The following is a 20,738-nucleotide window of genomic DNA, read 5'->3' on the forward strand; positions in this document are numbered from 1 at the left end:
GACAGGATAATAAAACAAAAATTATTTAGTCTATTACAATGCTACTTCATTACTCTATTCCAGCATCTTTGAATATTTTCATAATAGCATGGAAATGACAATGCTTCATTGTTCTCGAAAACCCAGTTGAATAGGCTACCACATTCCATTTGCATCCACTCGACGCATGTGACTGTGTTGTCACTGTCAACAGATATTTGAATTCTTTATCCGCCGGGTTATTGATCATCCGTCGAGTTATTGATCATTTGTCGGGTTGTTGATCATCCGTCGAATTCATTGTAGTTTATCCATCGGGTAGCAATCAGACACTTGACTTCATTTCACTTATACAGAATTACAAGACATCATCTATGTACAATTAATCAACCTATTCTGCATATCTAACTAAAGTCAACATGACTTAATGACTTAAGTACTACTACAAATTCTAAACAATGTGTATGCGTAAATGTGCTTTGGACTTATTATTACATAAGTTACTCACTCGATGGATAATAAGTTATCATCCGTCGGGACTTTAAACCTTATCCGTCGAGTGCTACATTATTTCATTAAGTAAAATCTAACAAGATGTTTTGTTCATGAAATCATCAAGTATACAACATATATACAACATGGGTCGATTTTGCGATTTGGTCGATTTTTTACTTACCCCTACCCAACATGATCTTCAATTATTAAAAAATTGAAAGCTGCTACTCAAGTGTAATTACCGGCGGTGGATACGACACCACCATGGAACCAATGACGGTGACAAGCTCTCCCAATCAGGACCACTCCTCCTCACTCAAATAAAGAAGATATACATTGTAGCATACATGTTACATGTATGCATAATAAAAATGAAATGCAAGAGGTGTAGTGTGCGAGTCCACAAAAGACGTCACAGATACCGGCCGAACTCAAGGCTCTACCTTATCATCATCTTATCTAAATACCAAAACTGAGAGTGAGTGAGTGCGTAGGCCCTAATTTGTCTCCCCCACCTTCTTCAATTCCTCTCATACTTCCCCATCATCTTATAGTGTTATAATATCTTCTTGTTATACCCAAAAAAAATAACAGATATTCAATGGAACAGTAGGGTTCATGAAAATACAAAAACCAAAACAATACCAATATTACAAGAAACTACACATACCGGGATAATTATGTGACTAATTAAGCTATTAATTAATATAATTATCTCTGATCAAGAAGAGTACTGCTGTAGGCCTCTTCACATATATATGTAAATATAATCCCTTTGGATTACACAACAAAATAACAATAAAATTATGTAATTCCTTCAATGAAACAGTCCTACTGCAACTTCTGACGGAACTAGTAAGGGGCTAATCCAGGCTGAAGTCTTGTCCAGGCGCCTAAAATATATAATTTTTAATATAACACTCTTTAGTTTTCCTCAGATGATTCGGGACTGGGGAATTCATTCAAGTCAGGTTTATGGTAAACCCTACCCGAATTAGCAACAGAAGTTGAAGAGACGTCGTTATGATGTGTAGCTTGAAGAGCATCAACCCTAGCTCCAACTTCAGTAGCTTTTTTTCTAATAGAAGCTGCAGACAAATCATGAAGCTGATCCACTTGTTCATCGATTATTGATTCCGGAAAATTAAGGCGTGCGGATGGGCCTCTCAGATAAAACACGGCAGTATCGTAAGCACGAGCAGCAGCTACCGGAGATGAGTAAGAACCTAACCAAATACGAGAACGTTTGTTAGGTTCTCGAATCTCAGCCACCCATTTTCCCCACTTTCGCATCCTTATTCCTCTGTAGATCTTGTTGTTTTCCTGGTTGTGCTTGGAGTGCTTTCTTTTTTCATCGTTTGTTATGATGCTTGATGAACAACATGAATCTGTACTCCCCTCCATGGATATATTGATGAATTTTTCGAGCGGGAGGAAATGACCGTTTTTCTTGTAGGAAACTGACCGGATCAGCTGAGTTGTGGTTGGAGTTAATGTAATATAAAACAAAGAGAAGTTAATATGAGATAAGGAGGAGATTCCATTGTGTGTCCTATAGAAAACCCTTTTGCCTCTTCACCAACGTCCACTCTTACTTTATTTTTATACGCTCTATGCAGCTTGCAATTCGCTCCATAGAATAATGGATGTTTATATGCGTTACTCTTACTTAATATATGCAATAAACGCGTCGACTGGGACCACATTTGGCAGTGGTCCTTCCGTCCCGATGGATCCTTTATATTAGGTGACGTGGGATCGATATATATTTTAAAAACCTCGTTTTTTTAAATAATTTTAGATATATATTTTTAAAATAAAAATTTAAGTTTTAAGTTTTTATAAAAAATAAAATTCTAAAAATAAATAATAAAATTATACTTTTTAATAACCTTAAAACAAAAAATATATAAAGAATTCAGTAAGATCGGGGAATATAAAAAAATACTACAGTAAATTAAATATTGGAAATTATGTATAGCTTTGTAATAATAAATAATTCCAGACGGTTGATTAAATTTTTATTCAAAAATTTTATATGTTTAAAATTAAGGCATCCTTTTCAGTGAGAAGTTCAACTCTATTTAAACGAGAAGCAAATTTTCTATCAGCCTTAATTATAAATTAACATGTGAAAACTGATATTTCCTTCGAAAGGTATAACACTCGTTAAATACAATTCAAGCCAGAAAACGACATGAATATATTTGTATGTGCCAATATTTTTATTTGTCTAGTTTTACACGTAAGTCTTACAATTTTTTTTAATTAATTAGGTCATTTGAGTACTGTATAAATATTAATCTCTTAGATATCGGAGATCGATGGAGTAATAATTGATAATGTAATAAATTTATTAAAATAATATTTTTTTATTTTAAAGTAATGAACATAATATATTTATATTATCGATAAATAAATGTCTAACTAAAATAATATTTTTTTTTTCTTTACCCCAAACCCATTACTTTAAAAAAGGTTTAACTAGTACGTTTATACATGCGTCATAATCTAATAATCTATAAATATTTGATCATATATTTATATATGTTAATATGTAACAAGACTGCCAGGGGATAAACTACGTACATGATCGAGATTAGATACGTAACCCTTGAATTCATCGTTCTTAAAAATAAATATTCGTGAGAATTTAGTATATGAATTAATAATTTAGTAGTGTAATTTAGCAGCGTAAAATGAAAATCTCATATATTATGCGGGTAAAATCAAATCCTGAAATCTAAAATCTCAATAAATTAATAAAGTTACGGAAAACCCCTAGATACAAAAAAAATGTGGTGACCCTAAATGTCACATGGGGGTTAAAAATGATCATAAATATCACTTCAAAACGGTATATCGTGTACCGTTTATGCAAAACACCTAAAACGGAACTTCGTGTAACGTTTTGGCATTTTAAATTTTTTTTATGCGCAAAACGTAGATAAAGTACCGTTTTGATACAAAACGCTATATGATGTATCGTTTTGAGCCAAAACGCTACTTTAACCTCCGTTTTACACATTATAAAAAAATTAAAAAAAATAAATAAATTACCATAACGGAACACTAAGTACCGTTTTGCATTAAAAATATAAAACGGAAGACGAAGTACCGGTATGAAATGACATTTTGGGTTATTATTTTCAAAAGAGATATTTTGGATCATTTAACACTAAAAAATAATATTTTGGTCCATTGTTACAAAAAAATAGTACTATCTACCATTTTGAAATATTTTTGGATACGAAACATTATTTTAAATTAATAAAATGGCATGGAGGGGAATTAAATGTCCCCACAGGCCAACATGCTTAATACGGCAGACAGCACAAAATTGGGCACCTAGTTACTTGGCAAGTAGCTATACATGTATGCACGGACGCCACGTTGTGTTTTATCTCCGAATTAACTCCAAAAAATGGCCGACTGACAGGACAGCTACAATCCTTCTCTATCTCTCTCGATCTCAAACTTTGGCCTAAATCAATCCCTAACTATGAATTCATCGATATACCTGTACAATTAAATCTCGATAAATGAATATATTCGGGACCGAGAAATTTTATTCATTTAACGAGATTATTCATTTATCGAAATTAAAAATACATTATATGTATTATATTGAGACCGGAAAAAATTATTTATTTGACAAAATTATTCCTTTATCCATATTCATTTACCAAGATTCTACTATATAACTATATAACGTGTGTTATTATATATCCACCTAAATGGTTGAAGCATGTGAAGCAGATTCTACTACTATTTTCTTTAATTTATTTGAAATTTTGATTTTATTTAGAATTGTTTTTAAAATGTAGCTGATGAATTTTATATGTTCTAACAATTTAGTGACAACAATTTCAAATTTATAATATTGTGGTCGGAAATTTTATCTATTATAACAATTTGACGACCACAGTTTCAAATTTATAATAGTGTGGTCGGACATAGTTTTTATTTTTCAAAAATATGGCTAAGGACTACTTTTTGGAGATATTTCTTTCCAGAAAAATGATTCTCAACCAAACAAAAGCAATGTCTATTTACCCTATTGCAAATTTAAAACTCCATGACGAAATGATATGCATATATAATATTCAACAATAATTTCTCAATTTACTCTTTTATTTGTTGTTGATGATCACGGGGGATCCACAGGTTTCGCTTCTCCTACTCAAACCCTAATGTGTTGGTGTTAATTAAGTGATAACGAGATTTACATGCTTTATGTCAAAATGGTGATGATGATGATGATCTTGATAATGTATCTCTTTTATGGTGATTCTGCCGGCAGAAGTTAAATATTCAATGTACCGACGGAGGCAGAGTTGTGGCAGGCAGGTACCAAACTCCGATATAATGATAAAATTATTATTAAAATTTATGATAAAAAAGTACATATTTATAATTTTTTTAGTAATATATTTTATTTTAATTTTCGTCCTCTTAATAATATATAAATTTTATAAGTTTAGTACTAATATTTATGATATATATGAATTTAGATACACGAATTTAAATAAATATAATCATTGAAATTGCTTAAAATAATTTTTATAAATTTATTTAATAACTAATAAATTAAAATATATATTATTTACTTCGAAAAAATAATTCGCCACCCCAAACTGACTCCGTCCCTTCCTATTACTATTTAATACATGCATATTGCTACAATCCAATAAATTAAGCACTATACCTACCAGCCTATGATGTGCGACACGAATTGTTTCAGTTGCATAATGTTGGGCAAAACCAAGCGTAAAAAGGAAAAAACGTACTAACTAATTAAAATATTACACTAATAATATACAATAAAAATGTGTAATTACATAAACATGAGCATATGGCTAGAGTTGACTATATTTTAAATACTGCACAAATACAATGACCAAACAAAAAGTACCAAATATTAACAATTCAACCAAGAAGACATACTTGTAAACTTCCGGACAGGCATTTAATTTAACAATATTTTCATAACAAAGTAGCAATCTATATTTAGGAATGCCTAATGAAAAAATGCAATACATTAATGTACTAGGAATATAATGGAACCAGTATAACAAAAGAAGACAGTGTTACAAAAAGAACAAAACAAACCTGCAAGAAGATAAAATTAGAAATGATGGTTTGTGCAACAGCCTCATTTGCCCAGGTGTCCCTGTTAAGCTATATAAACATTCAAAAGACCGCAAGTGAATTCCCTAGAGAGAAAAAAGGGAGGGTTCCATGAATATGAGAAAGAGAGAATGATAGAAACTACAAAATATCAGCCGACAATATTAAAGAAAGAGAGAATTAAAGAAAAAAAGAGAGGGTTCCATGAACACAGTAAGCAATTGCAATATTAGACTGTTGCACAAACAATCAAACAGTTGGTCTGCGTTGGAAACCAATGACTGCTTGATCACTACTCTGAAAAGTTTGGAAACTAATTACAACCGGGTGCTGAGAGCCACGACGACATCGTTGCTGCATCTCATCAACCGTATCAGAATCCCCGGAGAAGAAGACTTTTATTAGAGGGGAAGGTTTAACAGCGATGTTGCGATTTTTAGTTGGATTATGCTAAAGTTGTATTGGTTTGGGGTCTGATGAGTTGAAGCAGAGGTTAAAGAGAGCTGAGGAAGACGCGGCGAGATGAGGAAAAACCGGTCAATTAGGTTTATGTTTTATTGAACAGGCAAGTAAAATTAAAAGGGGAATAAATTGGGGAAAGCGATTTGGATGAAGGAAGTCAACCAAATATTATTATAATAATATTTAAAATAAATATCATTATAAAGATAATGTCACCAAGATTATTTATATATATATATTAGTAATATATATATATATATATTAGTGAAATAACCAAAATTTCATAGTAAGACAATATTATTTGATTTGTCATTTTAACAATCAAGTATCAATTTGACTGGTACACCTAACTAGTGTTAATCGTGAATTGGTATTTCGATTATTTTAAAAATATTTTTCAACGATCCAACTGTATGGATGTATATATATATATATATATATATATTAGTGATATAACCAAAATTTTATATCAAAATAATTTTATTTGATTTGTCATTTTAACAGTAAAGCATCAGTTTGACTAGTATAACTAACTAGTGTTTAATCGTAAATTGGTGTTTCGATTATTTTAAAAATATTTTTCAACGATCCAACCGTATGGATTTCAATAAATATATATATTAGTTATATAACCAAAATTTTATATCAAAATAATTTTATTTGGTTTGTCATTTTAACAGTCAAAGATCAGTTTGACTAGTACACCTACTAGTGTTTAATCCTGACTTGGTGTTTCGATTATTTTAAAAATTATTTTTCAACAATCCAACCGTATAGATGTCAATAGATATATATATTAGCGATATAACCAAAATTTCATATCAAAATAATTTTATTTGGTTTGTCATTTTAACAGTCAAGCATCAGCTTCACTTGTACAACTAACTAGTGTTTAATCCTGAATTGCTGTTTCGATTATTTTAAAAATATTTTTCAACGATCCAACCGTATGGATTTCAATAAATATATATATTAGTGATATAACCAAAATTTCATATCAAAATAATTTTATTGGATTTATCATTTTAATAGTCAAACATCAGTTTGACTTGTACAGCTCACTAGTGTTTAATCCTGAATTGGTGTTTCGATTATTTTAAAAATATTTTTCAACATTCCAACCGTATAGATTTCAATTAATATATATATTATTGATATAACCAAAATTTCATATCAAAATAATTTTATTTGGTTTGCCATTTTAAGAGTCAAGCATCAGCTTGACTTGTACAACTAACTAGTGTTTAATCCTGAATTGGTGTTTCGATTATTTTAAAAATATTTTTCAACGATCCAACCGTATGGATTTCAATAAATATATATATTAGTGATATAACCAAAATTTTATATCAAAATAATTTTATTGGATTTATCATTTTAACAGTCAAACATCAGTTTGACTTGTACAACTAACTAGTGTTTAATCCTGAATAGGTGTTTCGATTATTTTAAAAATATTTTTCAACATTCCAACCGTATGGATTTCAATTAATATATATATTAGTGATATAACCAAAATTTCATATCAAAATAATTTTATTTTGTTTGCCATTTTAACAGTCAAAGATCAGTTTGACTAGTACAATTAACTAGTGTTTAATCCTGAATTGATGTTTCGATTATTTTAAAAACTATTTTTCAACAATCCAACCGTATAGATGTCAATAGATATGTATATTAGTGATATAATCAAAATTTCATATCAAAATAATTTTATTTGGTTTGCCATTTTAGCAGTCAAGCATCAGTTTGACTTGTACATCTAACTAGTGTTTAATCCTGAATTGGTGTTTTAATTATTTTTTTAAAAAAATTCAACAATCCAACCGTATAGATGTCAATAGATATATATATATTAGTGATATAACCAAATTTCATATCAAAATAATTTTATTTGATTTGTCATTTTAAAAGTCAAGCATGAGTTCGACTAGTACAACTAACTGGTAATTAGTTCTGAATTTGTGTTTTGATTATTTAAAAAAAATCATCGATCCAACCGAATGGATGACAATATCTATATATTAGTGATAATCAATGTTTCATATTAAATTATTTTATCAAAATATGTAATTTTTTTTTCTGAAATTCTTGAAATGTCATCCAAACAAATAAATGATGACATAAATATGGTTGGATCATGAAATAATATTTTTTAAAAATTGAAATTATAAAAAAACATGTGCTAATTTATTATCTACAAAAACTTGAGAAAAGTCAAATTTACCGCCAAAATTTTGGGGAAAAGGTTAAATTTCTCTCTTTAATAACTTACGACGAATTTTAATTTCCGTCATAAATTAGATGTTCAAATATTTTTTGTCAAAAATATTTGATCGTAAATTTAGATGAAATATATTTTTTGTTTAATTTTAAATTAAAATTTTAATAAAAATATTTAACTTACGACGAAATGTTCAAACCGTCGAAATTTCAAATGATTTTTATTTTCCCACCAAAAATTTGGGGAAAAAGTTAAATTTCCCTCTTTGATAACTTACGACGAATTTTAATTTCCGTCGTAAATTTTAATAAAAATAAATAACTTACGACGAAATGTTTAAATCGTCGCAACTTCAAATAATTTTTATTTTTATTTAATCGTATCGTGCATAATTTTATTAATAAAATACTAAACTTACGACGATTTTGGGTTTCGTCATAAATAATTACGACGTTTTACTTTTTTCCGTCGTAAGTTGGGCGCACATTTTTTTCCGTCGTAAGTTGACCGTCGTAATTGGCCTATTTTTTTGTAGTGGTATGTACAAATGCATGAACTGCATGATTGAAAGAATAATTTTTTACCTGGAGTTTCTGGAAAATTCACATACATGGCTAATGGCTGTGAGTATTTGTGTGGCCCGAAAGTCGAATCACTGTTTGCGACCCAGGATTCTGATAGTTGTGGCGATTCCTCTCATGTTGTTGCGATTGAAACCGACTTTTCATTCATAAATTAACTGCTCGGCATGGAGTCTGTTATCGTGAATTTCGAAAATATAGCAAAAAAATTTAGGGCTTTTTTGAAAAATATTTAAGTCAAAAAATATTTTGCAAAAATACTGTCGTTTTTTCAAAAAAAAATTGCAAAAATACTTTTTAATTTGTAAAAACACTATTTTTCAATTTTTTTTGCAAAAATACGATTTTTGACAACTAGAATCAACTGCATGCAACATTTGACGAGTTTGTGCTACCGGCAACTCCATTCAACTAGTTGCATATCTGTTTGATTTGGTTTATTTTGGTTGATTCCGTATTTTTGCAAAAAAAAATTAGAAGATAGTAAAATCGCAAAAAAACTTAAAAAAGTTAGTACTTTTGGTAATTTCTTTTTTTTTAATAATATCAGGAGAAGTAATTAAATTTATGTATTTTTTGGCATGTTCGAAAGTCAACTTATAGGAATCGTGAATTGAAAATAATTTTTTTTTACGCATTTTTGTATTTGAATCTCGTTTTCATTCTCGTTAATCTGATTAAAATCTTACTGGTTTTGTAACTTCAAAACAATCTATGTTGAGGAGAATTATGCTTCAAATCGTAGAATAATGCAAAGTATGTAGAAACATAACTCGTATACTGGGGTTAAGCATTGAACATAATCTCAAATGAAATATCATGAAATGAATGGCGGGAAAATCAACAACTGGAACCACAAAGCTGCTTTTATGAAAGGTTTGGTTTCAGTTGAAGAACCCACCATATAACTAAAATGCAAACATCGTACCAGAAGTTATAGGACCAACTTGAGGCTTGACAGAATCAGAATATCACCACATCGCTGTCTTAATCCACCTGGTATTGTGATTTCCACCAACATAAGTTTCAAAGATATGATACAATCAAGAAACTTTAGTAAACAATGAGTTGAACATTAAAAAATAATGACCGATAAAATCAAAGATATTCTAGTTAAGTGCCCGTTTGGATCACGAGATTTCAACCTATTTAACAAAATGGTATGAAATTTCAATAATGTATTAGAATCTCATTCCCACTACTGTTGACCGGGTTGAAATCCCATGATACAGATGACCCCTAGATGATTTAACAACCAAAATGAAAAACTCAACACAGTAGTGCTTGACACAGATCTAAGCCAGGGTCCAGAAGAAGATCCAAATTAAACACAACAGAAGCACACTTTATACCAACAAGAACAAACCAAAAGAAGGATACACAAATAGTTTCTAGGAGGTGAAATTTCTGCTCAGACAAAGGCTTCCAGTGAACAGGGGGCTAAATGGAATGTATGTAAGATGGGACTCGTCATGAAGGTCAAACATAAATTTAAATGAAGGTATCAGCTACAGCTACGCATAGTACGTATAACAAAAATTTTCATCCAGAAATGATGCCAAGTCACAGACAATAATTGTATGCAATCTAGATCTTCATTCTGGATATATATCACCAAACTGAAGTATCTATTTATAAGGAAGAATAACATAACCATCTAAAATTACAAAAAAGAAGAAAATAAATTAAATGTAATCCAAAATTAGGTTTTTCTGTATAAAATGTTGTCCGCATCTTGCTATTTCAAGATGAATACTACACGGTCGGTCGTGATATATTTTTCTCTGTATAATATATCCAGGGTCTGGGATTCATGCAGAGTTGTACTTGGAAGACTTTAGAAAACTCCTTCATCAATGATTCATAAGTGGCGTTAACCAGTTGATCATCAGTGAAATGTAATTTTCCGCATCCTTCAAAGGACAGAGGCTGACGCAGCAACTCTTTTATGCTGCCAACTTGACGGTCTTGTATTCCACATGGTACAATCCGATCAAAAGGTATAAGATCTACTGTTACATTTACTGATACTCCGTGATACGTTATCCATTTGGATGCACGTATGCCAATTGTCGCAACTTTTTGATCCCCTGAAGTAATCAATCAAATGTTTTCAGATAACGTATATCTAAATCATATAATGAGCATGACTACCTTTTTATAGAAGGGAAAATTAAATGATAGGTCCCTGAACTATTCCTGTTTATTCGATAGGTCCTTGAACAAAAGATTCCGCAAATCAAGTCCTTTAACTTTCAATTTTTTTTGAATCAGGTCATTCCGTTAAAAAGATTCTGACGTCGTTAGAATCTTGCTGACGTGACAGTTAACTTTAAAACATCGTGAGCTGACATGTAAATTGACAGAAAAACGTAATTAAATAAAAAAAATATACTAGTTTATATACATACGTTAACAGAACCCACTATCCATATACATACACATAACATATTATTAGTGCGGGCTACTTTTAATATTAAGATTTTATTTTTATATAACATTTATTTTTTATTATGAAACAAATAAACTATAAAAGATAATAAAATATAATATATATGTATTTATGAAGTTAATGACATGAATGGATTTCATACTATGAACATGTTCAAAAATCTAGATAGTTATGATCTTAAATTTGAAAATAAATATGTATAATGCGTCTAATGATATATAATTATTTAAAATTTAATACTGATATAACACATCTATATTATATTATTAAAACAACGATTGGTAGGACAATACTCATATTTTAATATTAATATTTTAGTTCGTTTGTTTTACAATTAGAATTTTATTGTAATTTTTGGTTAATTGAACTTTGACACTTAACTGATTTATTAATCTTATTATAATTAAATTGATTTTAATTGTTTATTTAAAGATATCTCAATTTTGTTATACTATTTTTTCATTGAAATTATACATATCAATTCACTTATAATAATATAGTATTTGAATTTTAGGTAATTGGAATAGATTCCACGCTGTATTTATGTTAGACCTAACATTTTAGTATAAATTAAATTAAATTAATTAATAAAAAATAATAATTTTAGTTTAAAAAATTATATTGATTTTAACATTATATTGATTTTAAGTTACAATATATCATTTTAAAAGTCATGTGCATGGCATGTAATGTTATTTTTTATGTCTTAATTTCATTTTTTTGTATCTAATTTCATTTTTTTGTTGAATTTTAGTCAAATTCACTGCCACATCAGCAAGATTCTGACGGCGTCATAATCTTTTTAACGGAAGGACCTGATCCAAAAAAATTTGAAAGTTAAAGGACCCAATTTGCGGAATCTTTTATTCAGGGACCTATCGAATAAAACAGGAATAGTTCAAGGACTTATCAATTTATTTTTCCTTTATAGAACATTCTTTTATTCAAATAAACCAACATAGCCCGCCAAGCATCGCATCCACTTATTAGTTAACATCAAGGTATCTAAGTCTATGTGACTACGTCTGAAGCATTTCTAAGTCTGCATATTCTATGTATTGGTTTTAAACTATTAGTCAGAAGCACAGGACACTGCGACAGAAATCTCCCCTGAATGATAATTAATAAATCGCATTTGAAATTAATTCTCTGAACTCAGGTGACTGCGCAGGATAGATATGCTCCGCCTCCTCCAAAGCAGTCAACATTCATCCATGCTCTAAAACCACACTCAACAAAGCCGTTTGTGTGCTCAAAACAAAGAAGATTATCCAGACAAGAAACTTTCGAAGGGAGAGAGCATCTTCTAAAGATAACTAGCAACCAAATCGGAGACGGTAAAGAACCGCACCGAATAAAATTATGACGATCATATACTGAACCAAAAAAAAACAACATAGAAAATTTTGGTTTTAAAATCTAACTGCACACAAACCAGACCAAACTGCACTTCTATTAATAAAATATAGATTTTACATATATAAAATACAACTAGCTTGTAACTTGTAAGTGATACCAGACATTCAGTACATAGTGTATAACTTAAACTTTCATCAAATGTCAAGTAAACACAAGATTATATAAATTATAACACAACTAGGTTGGCGTTGATAAAGGAAGACTAGACTGTCAAAGTTTGCTTAATTGCAGATTATATATTCTTCTGATAAAAGTATAGACTCAGTGTTTTGACATTGGTTAATTATTTATATTACTTAGATATATGTTCACTGTATACTCGTGATTCAACTACCAGTTAAAAACTGACCTTTTTTTAAACTGTTTATAGAATCGAAATCATGACGTTGAAAACTAAACCATAATTTTTTTAAATCGAACCAAACAGCTTTTGATAAAAGATTTTGGTGCTGGTTATCCAGCTCGACTATCGGAAAACACCTGAATCTCTCTTTCTGGAAAGGTTCTAGCTACTGAACTGATCAATCTCATGGCAGGAATATGCAATGTCATCTTGTTTGAATCTTTAGTCAACTAAACCAGCTAACTCCACAACAGTCTCTGCGGCAGGAGAATTCACCTTAAAAGCTGCTCGCCTAAGTTCAGTATCTGATTGTGGTTCAGCTGTAATCTCCATTACCGTCAAAAAAACAATCCATCTGCAATTGCCCTCTTGCCATCTCAAGCAGTGATCAGTCAAAGATAGCATCCCCTTTTCTTAATTATTCTCCTACTACTCGAAATACTACCTCTAGCAACATCCTAAGAGCCTGAGACCAATCTTCAACTCAAACTTCATTTTAGAAGTCAAATTCCCTCCTCCTGCAAACACCAACCCCATCTTTGGAATACAACTAATAAGATGCTCTCACTTTATAAAAAAATAATGTCAAACCATTCCTCTGAATCTGCTTATTTATCTAAACAATCGAATCTATACTCTGCTCCACAACACTTCTCCACTGCAAAGAATCAACAAATTTTGATTTTTTGAATGACACCAATGTAACCAAAGGCCTGAGATCCTAAAAATTCCTCTCTGACCACAGGCTCACTCTATGCCATTCTAGCAATCAAATTAGCCACAACAATCTGAACGCTCATAAGTGAGCTCCCCAAATCACCAATAATAACCGACACACCTAGCTTATTCCCAATCACCCCAAACCTCTCTTGATCAATCACTATCATAAGCGCATTGGACAACATTCAATGAATCACGTTTTCTTTTGAACACCATAATCAAAAACGGAATGCCACTTTATTTAAAAATAATCTTTTTATTCCTAATATTATCTTTTTCCACAAATGATATTTCATTAATCACTTTAATCTTACCATCTTATTCACTTATGCCAATCGAAGAAAAGTAATCTTGAATCAGCCCCTCACTTTTCATATTCAAATTGAAACCCTAAATTTACTAGGTTTCAAATATATGTAAAACTAAATTTAAGCAAAACTTTATTCCCGTAGTTTCTATAGCAAAGTAAAACCTTTGTTGCAGAATAACAACACTCAAGCATAAAGCATCATAAGAACATGTAAAAATAAAATACATGAGGACATATACTGATACATAAGAATTCTCAACACGTACCAACCCAAACTCCAGTCAGACCCTCGTGCCTGGAAGCCTTTATAGTAAAATACGAGGACAGAACTCGAATCACCACCTCTTCAAGAGCTCTAAGGTACCAATGAAGATCCATAGTGTGGTAACGAAGATTAAGAATAGGATACATGACTAGCTACAAAAAAACAAACTACTGATAAATAGTCAAGTCTGTAATAAGTTAATCAAGGAATACAAAAGATTACAATTTGCATCATGAAATGTTTTACTATCAAACAGATAAATGTTACAATTACTCAAAAATCCAAACTTTCAATAAAAATAGCTAAACAAACTAATGATATAAACTCGAGTCTGTAATAAGTTAACCAAGGAACACAAAATATTACAATTTGCATTATACATTGTTCTACTATCAAACATTAACGGTTACAAATAATCGAAAAATTCAAACTTTCATTAAAAATAGCTAAACAACTATCCAATTAGCACAACAAAATTCAAAAGTACCTGTCCTGGACCATGATAAGTAACTTCACCGCCGCGATCAGTTCGATAAAAGTTCTTGATTCCTTTTAAATAATCCTCAGAACTACATGTTCCCAATGTATAAACAGAGGGATGTTGCAAAACAATAACACTATCACAAAAATCTTGATTCTTATCAACCAATTTTTTTCTTTCTTCCACAATTGATTTTTGCCAAGACATGATAAGGAACTAACTCATTGTGCATATCAAACACATCACACATACAAATACACAACTAAACCAACTTAAAACACTAAATATACTTACATACATACATGTAAATACAAAAAAAACAAGGGCTTTGTGTGAAAAATGTAAAGGTACCTCCTTTTTGAGACATGGGCAATGGGAATTGCTTGGGATGAATTGAAATTTGAAAAATGGATTGAAGGGGTTGATTTTCTTGAAGAAATTTGAGGTGGGTGTATCACAAAACTGGGGTTTGTGATCATTTTGTAGACTAGTTTAATTTATATTTTCAAGAAAATATGAAAGTTCATTCATTTGAACAAAAGGTATGAGATTTTAACAGAGTGGGGAAGAAGTGGAGTAACCAATTTGAAAATTGGAACAACAATTAGGTTACTTAAGAATAATTAACTTTTTAGCAAAGAAGTTGGCCTGTTTGGCGATATGCGTGTTTGGGAAATCTTAAAATAAATAATTTATGACTTAAGTCGAATAAGTGACTTATAAGTGATAAGTTGATAAATACTTATAAGTTATACAAGTGTTTGGATAATTTAACTTAACTTATAAGTCAGAATTTTTTTATTTAAATAAATTGAAATAAATAATTTTTAAATATAATTATCTTAATTCTTATATTTTAAGTTTGATTAAAATTTTAAAAATATATTTTAAAACTAAAATTGATAAAAAAAAATAAAAAATCAAAAATAAGTTGAGAAAAAGTACGTCGTTACTAACATTCAACTTATCAGCTTATAAGTTGTAAATTCAACTTATAAGTTGGGTCGACAAACACTCGTCGACAAACTGTTACGGATTTATAAGTCAATAAGCTAACTTATAAGATTTGCCAAACAACTTAACCTAACTTACACGCATTACCAACTTATTAATGTTTTTTATTTTTTCTCAACTTATTTAAATTTTTTTGTTTATTTATTAACTTTAATTTTAAAATATATTTTTAAATATTTTCTAATTTAAAATTTACGAATAAAGATAATTATATTTAAAAATTATTTATTTAGTTCATTTAAGTTAAAAAATTCTTACTTACTTAAAGTTATCCACATACTATATATTATATATAGAAAAATGTAAGATTCCCCAAATATTATAAAAAAAAATCCCAAATACTCTATAAATGACAACTTTCCTTATAATAATATGGGACCCGTACATTCATATGCGTCCACAAATTAAAATTGGACATTTGTCATGTCAGATAATTATGTGTCAGATCATTATGTAACTATTTTGATAACACATTTGCTTTACCTAGCATTACTCAAATATTTGAACACTTCAATTCAGTGATTCGATCAAATACTTGTCCACTATTTATTCATGTATACATGAACTTGATACTCCCTAGTCCATGAATCCATGATCAGCATTCAACAACCTTATTATCTCTGTGGCTGATATTTGATCATCATCCTTAATATTATCACCATACTCTTTGTGATCTTGTAGGTCAATTTCACCGCGAACATCATGAGTCATCATAAGAGAATGAACTCGATATCTTGTAAGTAGTGTCAGCAATGCGGTGACAATGAAAAGGCCAGCAAAGCTACTTGTTGTCAAACTTGGGTTAATTTGTGATGCATCTTCGGCCTCGTATTTGCTGGTACGTCCCACCTCAAAATAGCGCCTCTCAATCAGTCTCATTCTTCCACTTTCCCTTAAACTGAATATTGCCTTTGACATGGGCTTAGACAGCGGAGATCCAGTCGGAAATGCCTGAAATACCAATGATCATAATACAAGGAGCTGTAAGCTTATTGATCATAATACAAAGAGCTGTAAGCTTATTGTATCCTTTAAAAGTCAATACATGCATTAGGCATGTCTTTTTTAAAATGTTTACTTAAAAGATGGTGATAATTTGATGTTCTCTACCCATATCAAGATTTTCTATTTAACACATGTTTTGCAAATTCAACTGTGTTTGTCTTCTCGCTCAATCTTTTCATCTGTACACTTGGATCTGTAAAATTATTTTTGAAAACGTGATTTTGAGGCGCATGGGTAGAGAAGTTAAGTTATTTATCTTGTGAGCCCCAGAAATTTGTAATCTGCAATTGCACAGATAATATATTTGAGGACTAAATTGAGGCAGATGAGACTTACAAATCCAAATCCACCAGTATTATAGGTAGTTTCCGACATCTTATATTTAGGACTATATTTGCTAAGGAATAGTTTGATGTAAGGAATCTCATCAAAAATAGCATCAACCCCTCCATTTTTACATCCTAGGGAAAGGGCCTCGTCATAAGCTTCAATGCTTCTGTAACTGGGAAAATCAGTTATGTTCATGCTAAACCATTCTGTGAGCACGTCTTTCACAAACGAGCCTTCTTGATAACCTGCACACTCAGGGGAGTACGCAGAAGGTCTCAGCTGATCCACTGTTAATATTGAGGATAGATTTGCTGTGTAACTCTGCATTAGTATGTATGCCATGAACAACCATAACACAAGCACAAACCTGGCCCATTTGTTCCCAACCATGTTCCCTGCTCGCGAAAATACATGTAATTAAAAGACCAGATGTGCAGTATGCGTGAGTGTCTTGTCTTTCTGATGTAGAAAAGATGCACTTACTTTCAGGAAAGGCTAGAGCTGCTACTGGAAACAAGAAGAGCATGCCAAGTTGGCGTTGAGGATTTAAGCCGCGCTCCAACATTCGGAGCACAATTCCGATGAAGATAGTAGCCAGAAAAACTGAGAGCCAGAGATCCCAACTTAATGGCTTCAAGAATATCCACATGTTATTCTGCTTCTTGGGGTTAGATCTAACTAGTATCCCCACACCAGACTCTGTGTATGGAAGGGAAAAGTCCACCATCTCTTCTCTAAGAGCCCATATCGTTACATCACCAACCACTACATCATATTCCAGGTTCTAGAGACACACATATTTTGTGCAGTAAGTGTATTAATTCATATGTAGATTTAATATATAATGATGCATAAATTGTTACTCTTGTCTACTAACCTTGGTGCCACTTAGCTTGTTGATTAGATCGTTATATGTTCCATTACTTTCACCTCTGTCATTTATGAAAGGAATAAATTCAGGTTCAAGCTTGAATGGCAATGCATCCAAAGCAGCATTGAAAACATCTATGCTAAATCCAGTAACATTATATTTCTTAGTGTCACCGATTTCTTGCACATTCACAAATTCTTTAAAACCTGTTTTCTTTGGAACCCCTACCCTTAGCTTCAGGCCCATTCCTGGTACATCCCATCCTTTGGGCTTCGTTGTAGAATCTCCGGGCCATATGATTGGTCTTAAAACAAGATCAACCGGTTTGGAGGGGACTACTTCATAGTTTTTCTCAGATTCACTTGCTATTTTTCGACTGAAGCCACTTCCTGGAGTCCAGTATCCAACAGTTCTAGCACCGCTCTCCCCGTTTCCAGCTATGTTGATAATTTCCACAACTTTAGTTTCTATTTGTCTATGATTCAACTTGAATTCTCCGCTTAAGCCAAGGAATCTAGTTTCCAAGATTTCCTTGACAAGTCTTGGACCAGCCTCTGAGATTCTCAAATTCGTGATGGCACTTGATGTATTAAATTTTTCATTGCTCCTCTTGACTTCGGGGAACTGTATATTCTCTACTACTGTGGCTAATGCCCAAACTGTGTCATATGCCCGCAAACAAACCATAGTAAATTCGTCTCTAATTTTTTCAGTAACGTTAGGTTGCTGCTGCACTAACAGAAGATTGTTCCACCTGACTTTAAAGTTTTTAATATTTTTAAACTGAGGTATATAAGGTCTGATACCTAAAACGCCTTCCATTGACTCAATAGTTGTAGCATCCAAAGAGCTTAGCAAATTCGATAGTGCATCAGTAATTATCCATGTCGTTCCTTTTCTCATCATTCCCACCTCATTCGCAATAGAAAACAGGTGAGAAACAAGATTAGTAGAAGTCACGTGAACAAGAAATACCCGAGTTTGGATACTTCTCAAGTGGCTCAACTCTTTCTTAATCAGAACAGATACCCCAGCAGATGATGAGATTGTAATCGTATAAAAAAGCTGAATACTTGCTTTCTGAAAGGTTTGTATTACAGAAGAGATGAAACTATTGTCAGGCTCTTTTTCTGTGTCATCTTCATAAATCACTACAATCTCATGCCAGCCAAGTTGCTGGACAAGGGAACTGATGCATTCCAGTTGAGAGGAATCAGGAAGGGTGGTTTGAATGAAATATGGAGTCTTTGAAGGCCAATTCGATGAGCTTGTCATTGAAAATGAGATAATTGGCACCTGAGATATCCCTCCAATTTCCGCAACAAATCTAGCTTCGTTGGAGTGTTGTGGCCCGATGATTGCAACAACTTGGTCCTCATTCACCAACTCCAAAGCTGCAACAATAAATTAAACGAGTGAGATAAACAGCTATATGCATCACAAATAAAGCCGCTTGCATCACAAGTTAATTTAAATTATAAAATAACTTGTATCACCTGCAGAGGCTGCAGTAGTAATATCATCAGAGTTCTTGGAGTGTAAAGCCAATCTTGTATTGTATTGCTGATTTTTAGAGTAAAAATCGGATAGCGCCATGGATATGCAAGAATTGGCAATAAAACCAGCAGATGAACTGAAATCAAGAATTAATCCGACGTCAACAATTTCATTATTTAAAGGTAAAGTCGTATTTGTTTCATTTTTGGCAGAAGCTAAGAATACAACAATAGTACTGATGAACAAAAGATGGAGGTACAAATTGGAGAACTTCATTTCATTCTATTCATTTTGTGTACCAGAGATTATTATATATAGGGGAAGACATAGTGCATTAGAAGTACTAGCATTGAACTGAAATTGTTTATGTCATTCGTGATCATGGAAAGAAACATATACAAGTATTTCTTGTCTATTATTAGTAATAACTTAGAAAATTGTAGCTGACTTGAAGTAATTTCCTGGAAGCTGTTATTATTCTTAACATTTTGGAATCATGAAGAATTAGATTTGCTGGTTTAGTTTGCTGCACAACTTGCTGGTGCTTATATCTACTGAAGTCCTGGTCTTACATACTTCATGATAATGTATATTATTCCCTTAATATAAGATATCTTAAATCAAATGTAACTAGAATAATGTTAGGGTTACTATCATCTGTTTATTCCAAGAAACTCACTGTAAAGTATCATCAGAGATGACTTCTGTGTAGGCTGACCAGGTAAACCCCAAGGAACCAGGAGGCTATATTTTGCACATGGAGAAATAGATTAAAAGGTTGACCTGGAGAAGGCATTTTGAAGATTTCTCCTTTGTTGTGCATGTTAATACCTGAAAGTATTTATGGGACGTCAGTACCTTCTGAATCTGTGATTAGTGGCCTCACTACTTTCTTTACATTTTTCTGCTGTGATATCCTTCCCGAAATGCAGTTATAACACAAACAATTTCGAACATCTCAACTGTTGAGGCAACAGATAGGTTATTTTAGTGAAGTTGTAATGCACAACACTACACCGTATCCTATTTTCGTGATGCGTTTTATCCGATTTCAGAATTACATGGTGCGGTGCAATTTAATAATTTAAGAAAACCGCTAAAGCGGTTTGATTTGATGGGGTTTTAGTAAAAAATCGCACCCCACCAATATCACCCCTATC

At 31.5% G+C, this 20,738-nt stretch overlaps 2 protein-coding genes and 1 pseudogene across 2 annotated transcripts; all 3 read right to left on the reverse strand.

The window, feature by feature from the left end:
* Nucleotides 1-1,089: 1,089 nt before the first annotated feature.
* On the reverse strand, nucleotides 1,090-2,124 carry LOC141706856 (ethylene-responsive transcription factor RAP2-1-like). Its single transcript, XM_074509728.1, has one exon. It carries the CDS (start codon nucleotides 1,876-1,878, stop codon nucleotides 1,399-1,401), a length of 480 nt encoding a protein of 159 aa, XP_074365829.1. The 5' UTR covers nucleotides 1,879-2,124; the 3' UTR covers nucleotides 1,090-1,398.
* Nucleotides 2,125-10,626: 8,502 nt separating this feature from the next.
* Nucleotides 10,627-15,111, reverse strand: LOC141685114 (octanoyltransferase LIP2p, chloroplastic-like; annotated as a pseudogene).
* A 1,340-nt stretch (nucleotides 15,112-16,451) lies between these two features.
* Nucleotides 16,452-19,898, reverse strand: LOC141706857 (glutamate receptor 2.3-like). Its single transcript, XM_074509729.1, has 5 exons — nucleotides 19,578-19,898; nucleotides 18,088-19,475; nucleotides 17,694-17,994; nucleotides 17,217-17,605; nucleotides 16,452-16,826 (listed from the first exon to the last, which is right to left on the reverse strand). The coding sequence occupies exons 1-5, from the start codon at nucleotides 19,852-19,854 to the stop codon at nucleotides 16,452-16,454; spliced, it is 2,730 nt and encodes a 909-aa protein (XP_074365830.1). The 5' UTR covers nucleotides 19,855-19,898.
* Between the last annotated feature and the right edge of the window lie 840 nt (nucleotides 19,899-20,738).

The sequence above is a fragment of the Apium graveolens genome, chromosome 2, assembly GCF_009905375.1.
Source record: "Apium graveolens cultivar Ventura chromosome 2, ASM990537v1, whole genome shotgun sequence".
NCBI classification, from domain to species: Eukaryota; Viridiplantae; Streptophyta; class Magnoliopsida; order Apiales; family Apiaceae; genus Apium; species Apium graveolens.

Bases quoted from the DNA above. Each gene is read 5' to 3' on its own strand.
- LOC141706856 (XM_074509728.1), bottom strand. From the start codon at position 1,878: ATGGAGGGGAGTACAGATTCATGTTGTTCATCAAGCATCATAACAAAC.
- LOC141706857 (XM_074509729.1), bottom strand. From the start codon at position 19,854: ATGAAGTTCTCCAATTTGTACCTCCATCTTTTGTTCATCAGTACTATT. The intron at 19,476-19,577 runs GTGATACAAGTT...TTATTGTTGCAG, and splicing joins TACTACTGCAGCCTCTGCAG to CTTTGGAGTTGGTGAATGAG. The intron at 17,606-17,693 runs GTAAGTGCATCT...TTTCGCGAGCAG, and splicing joins AGCTCTAGCCTTTCCTGAAA to GGAACATGGTTGGGAACAAA.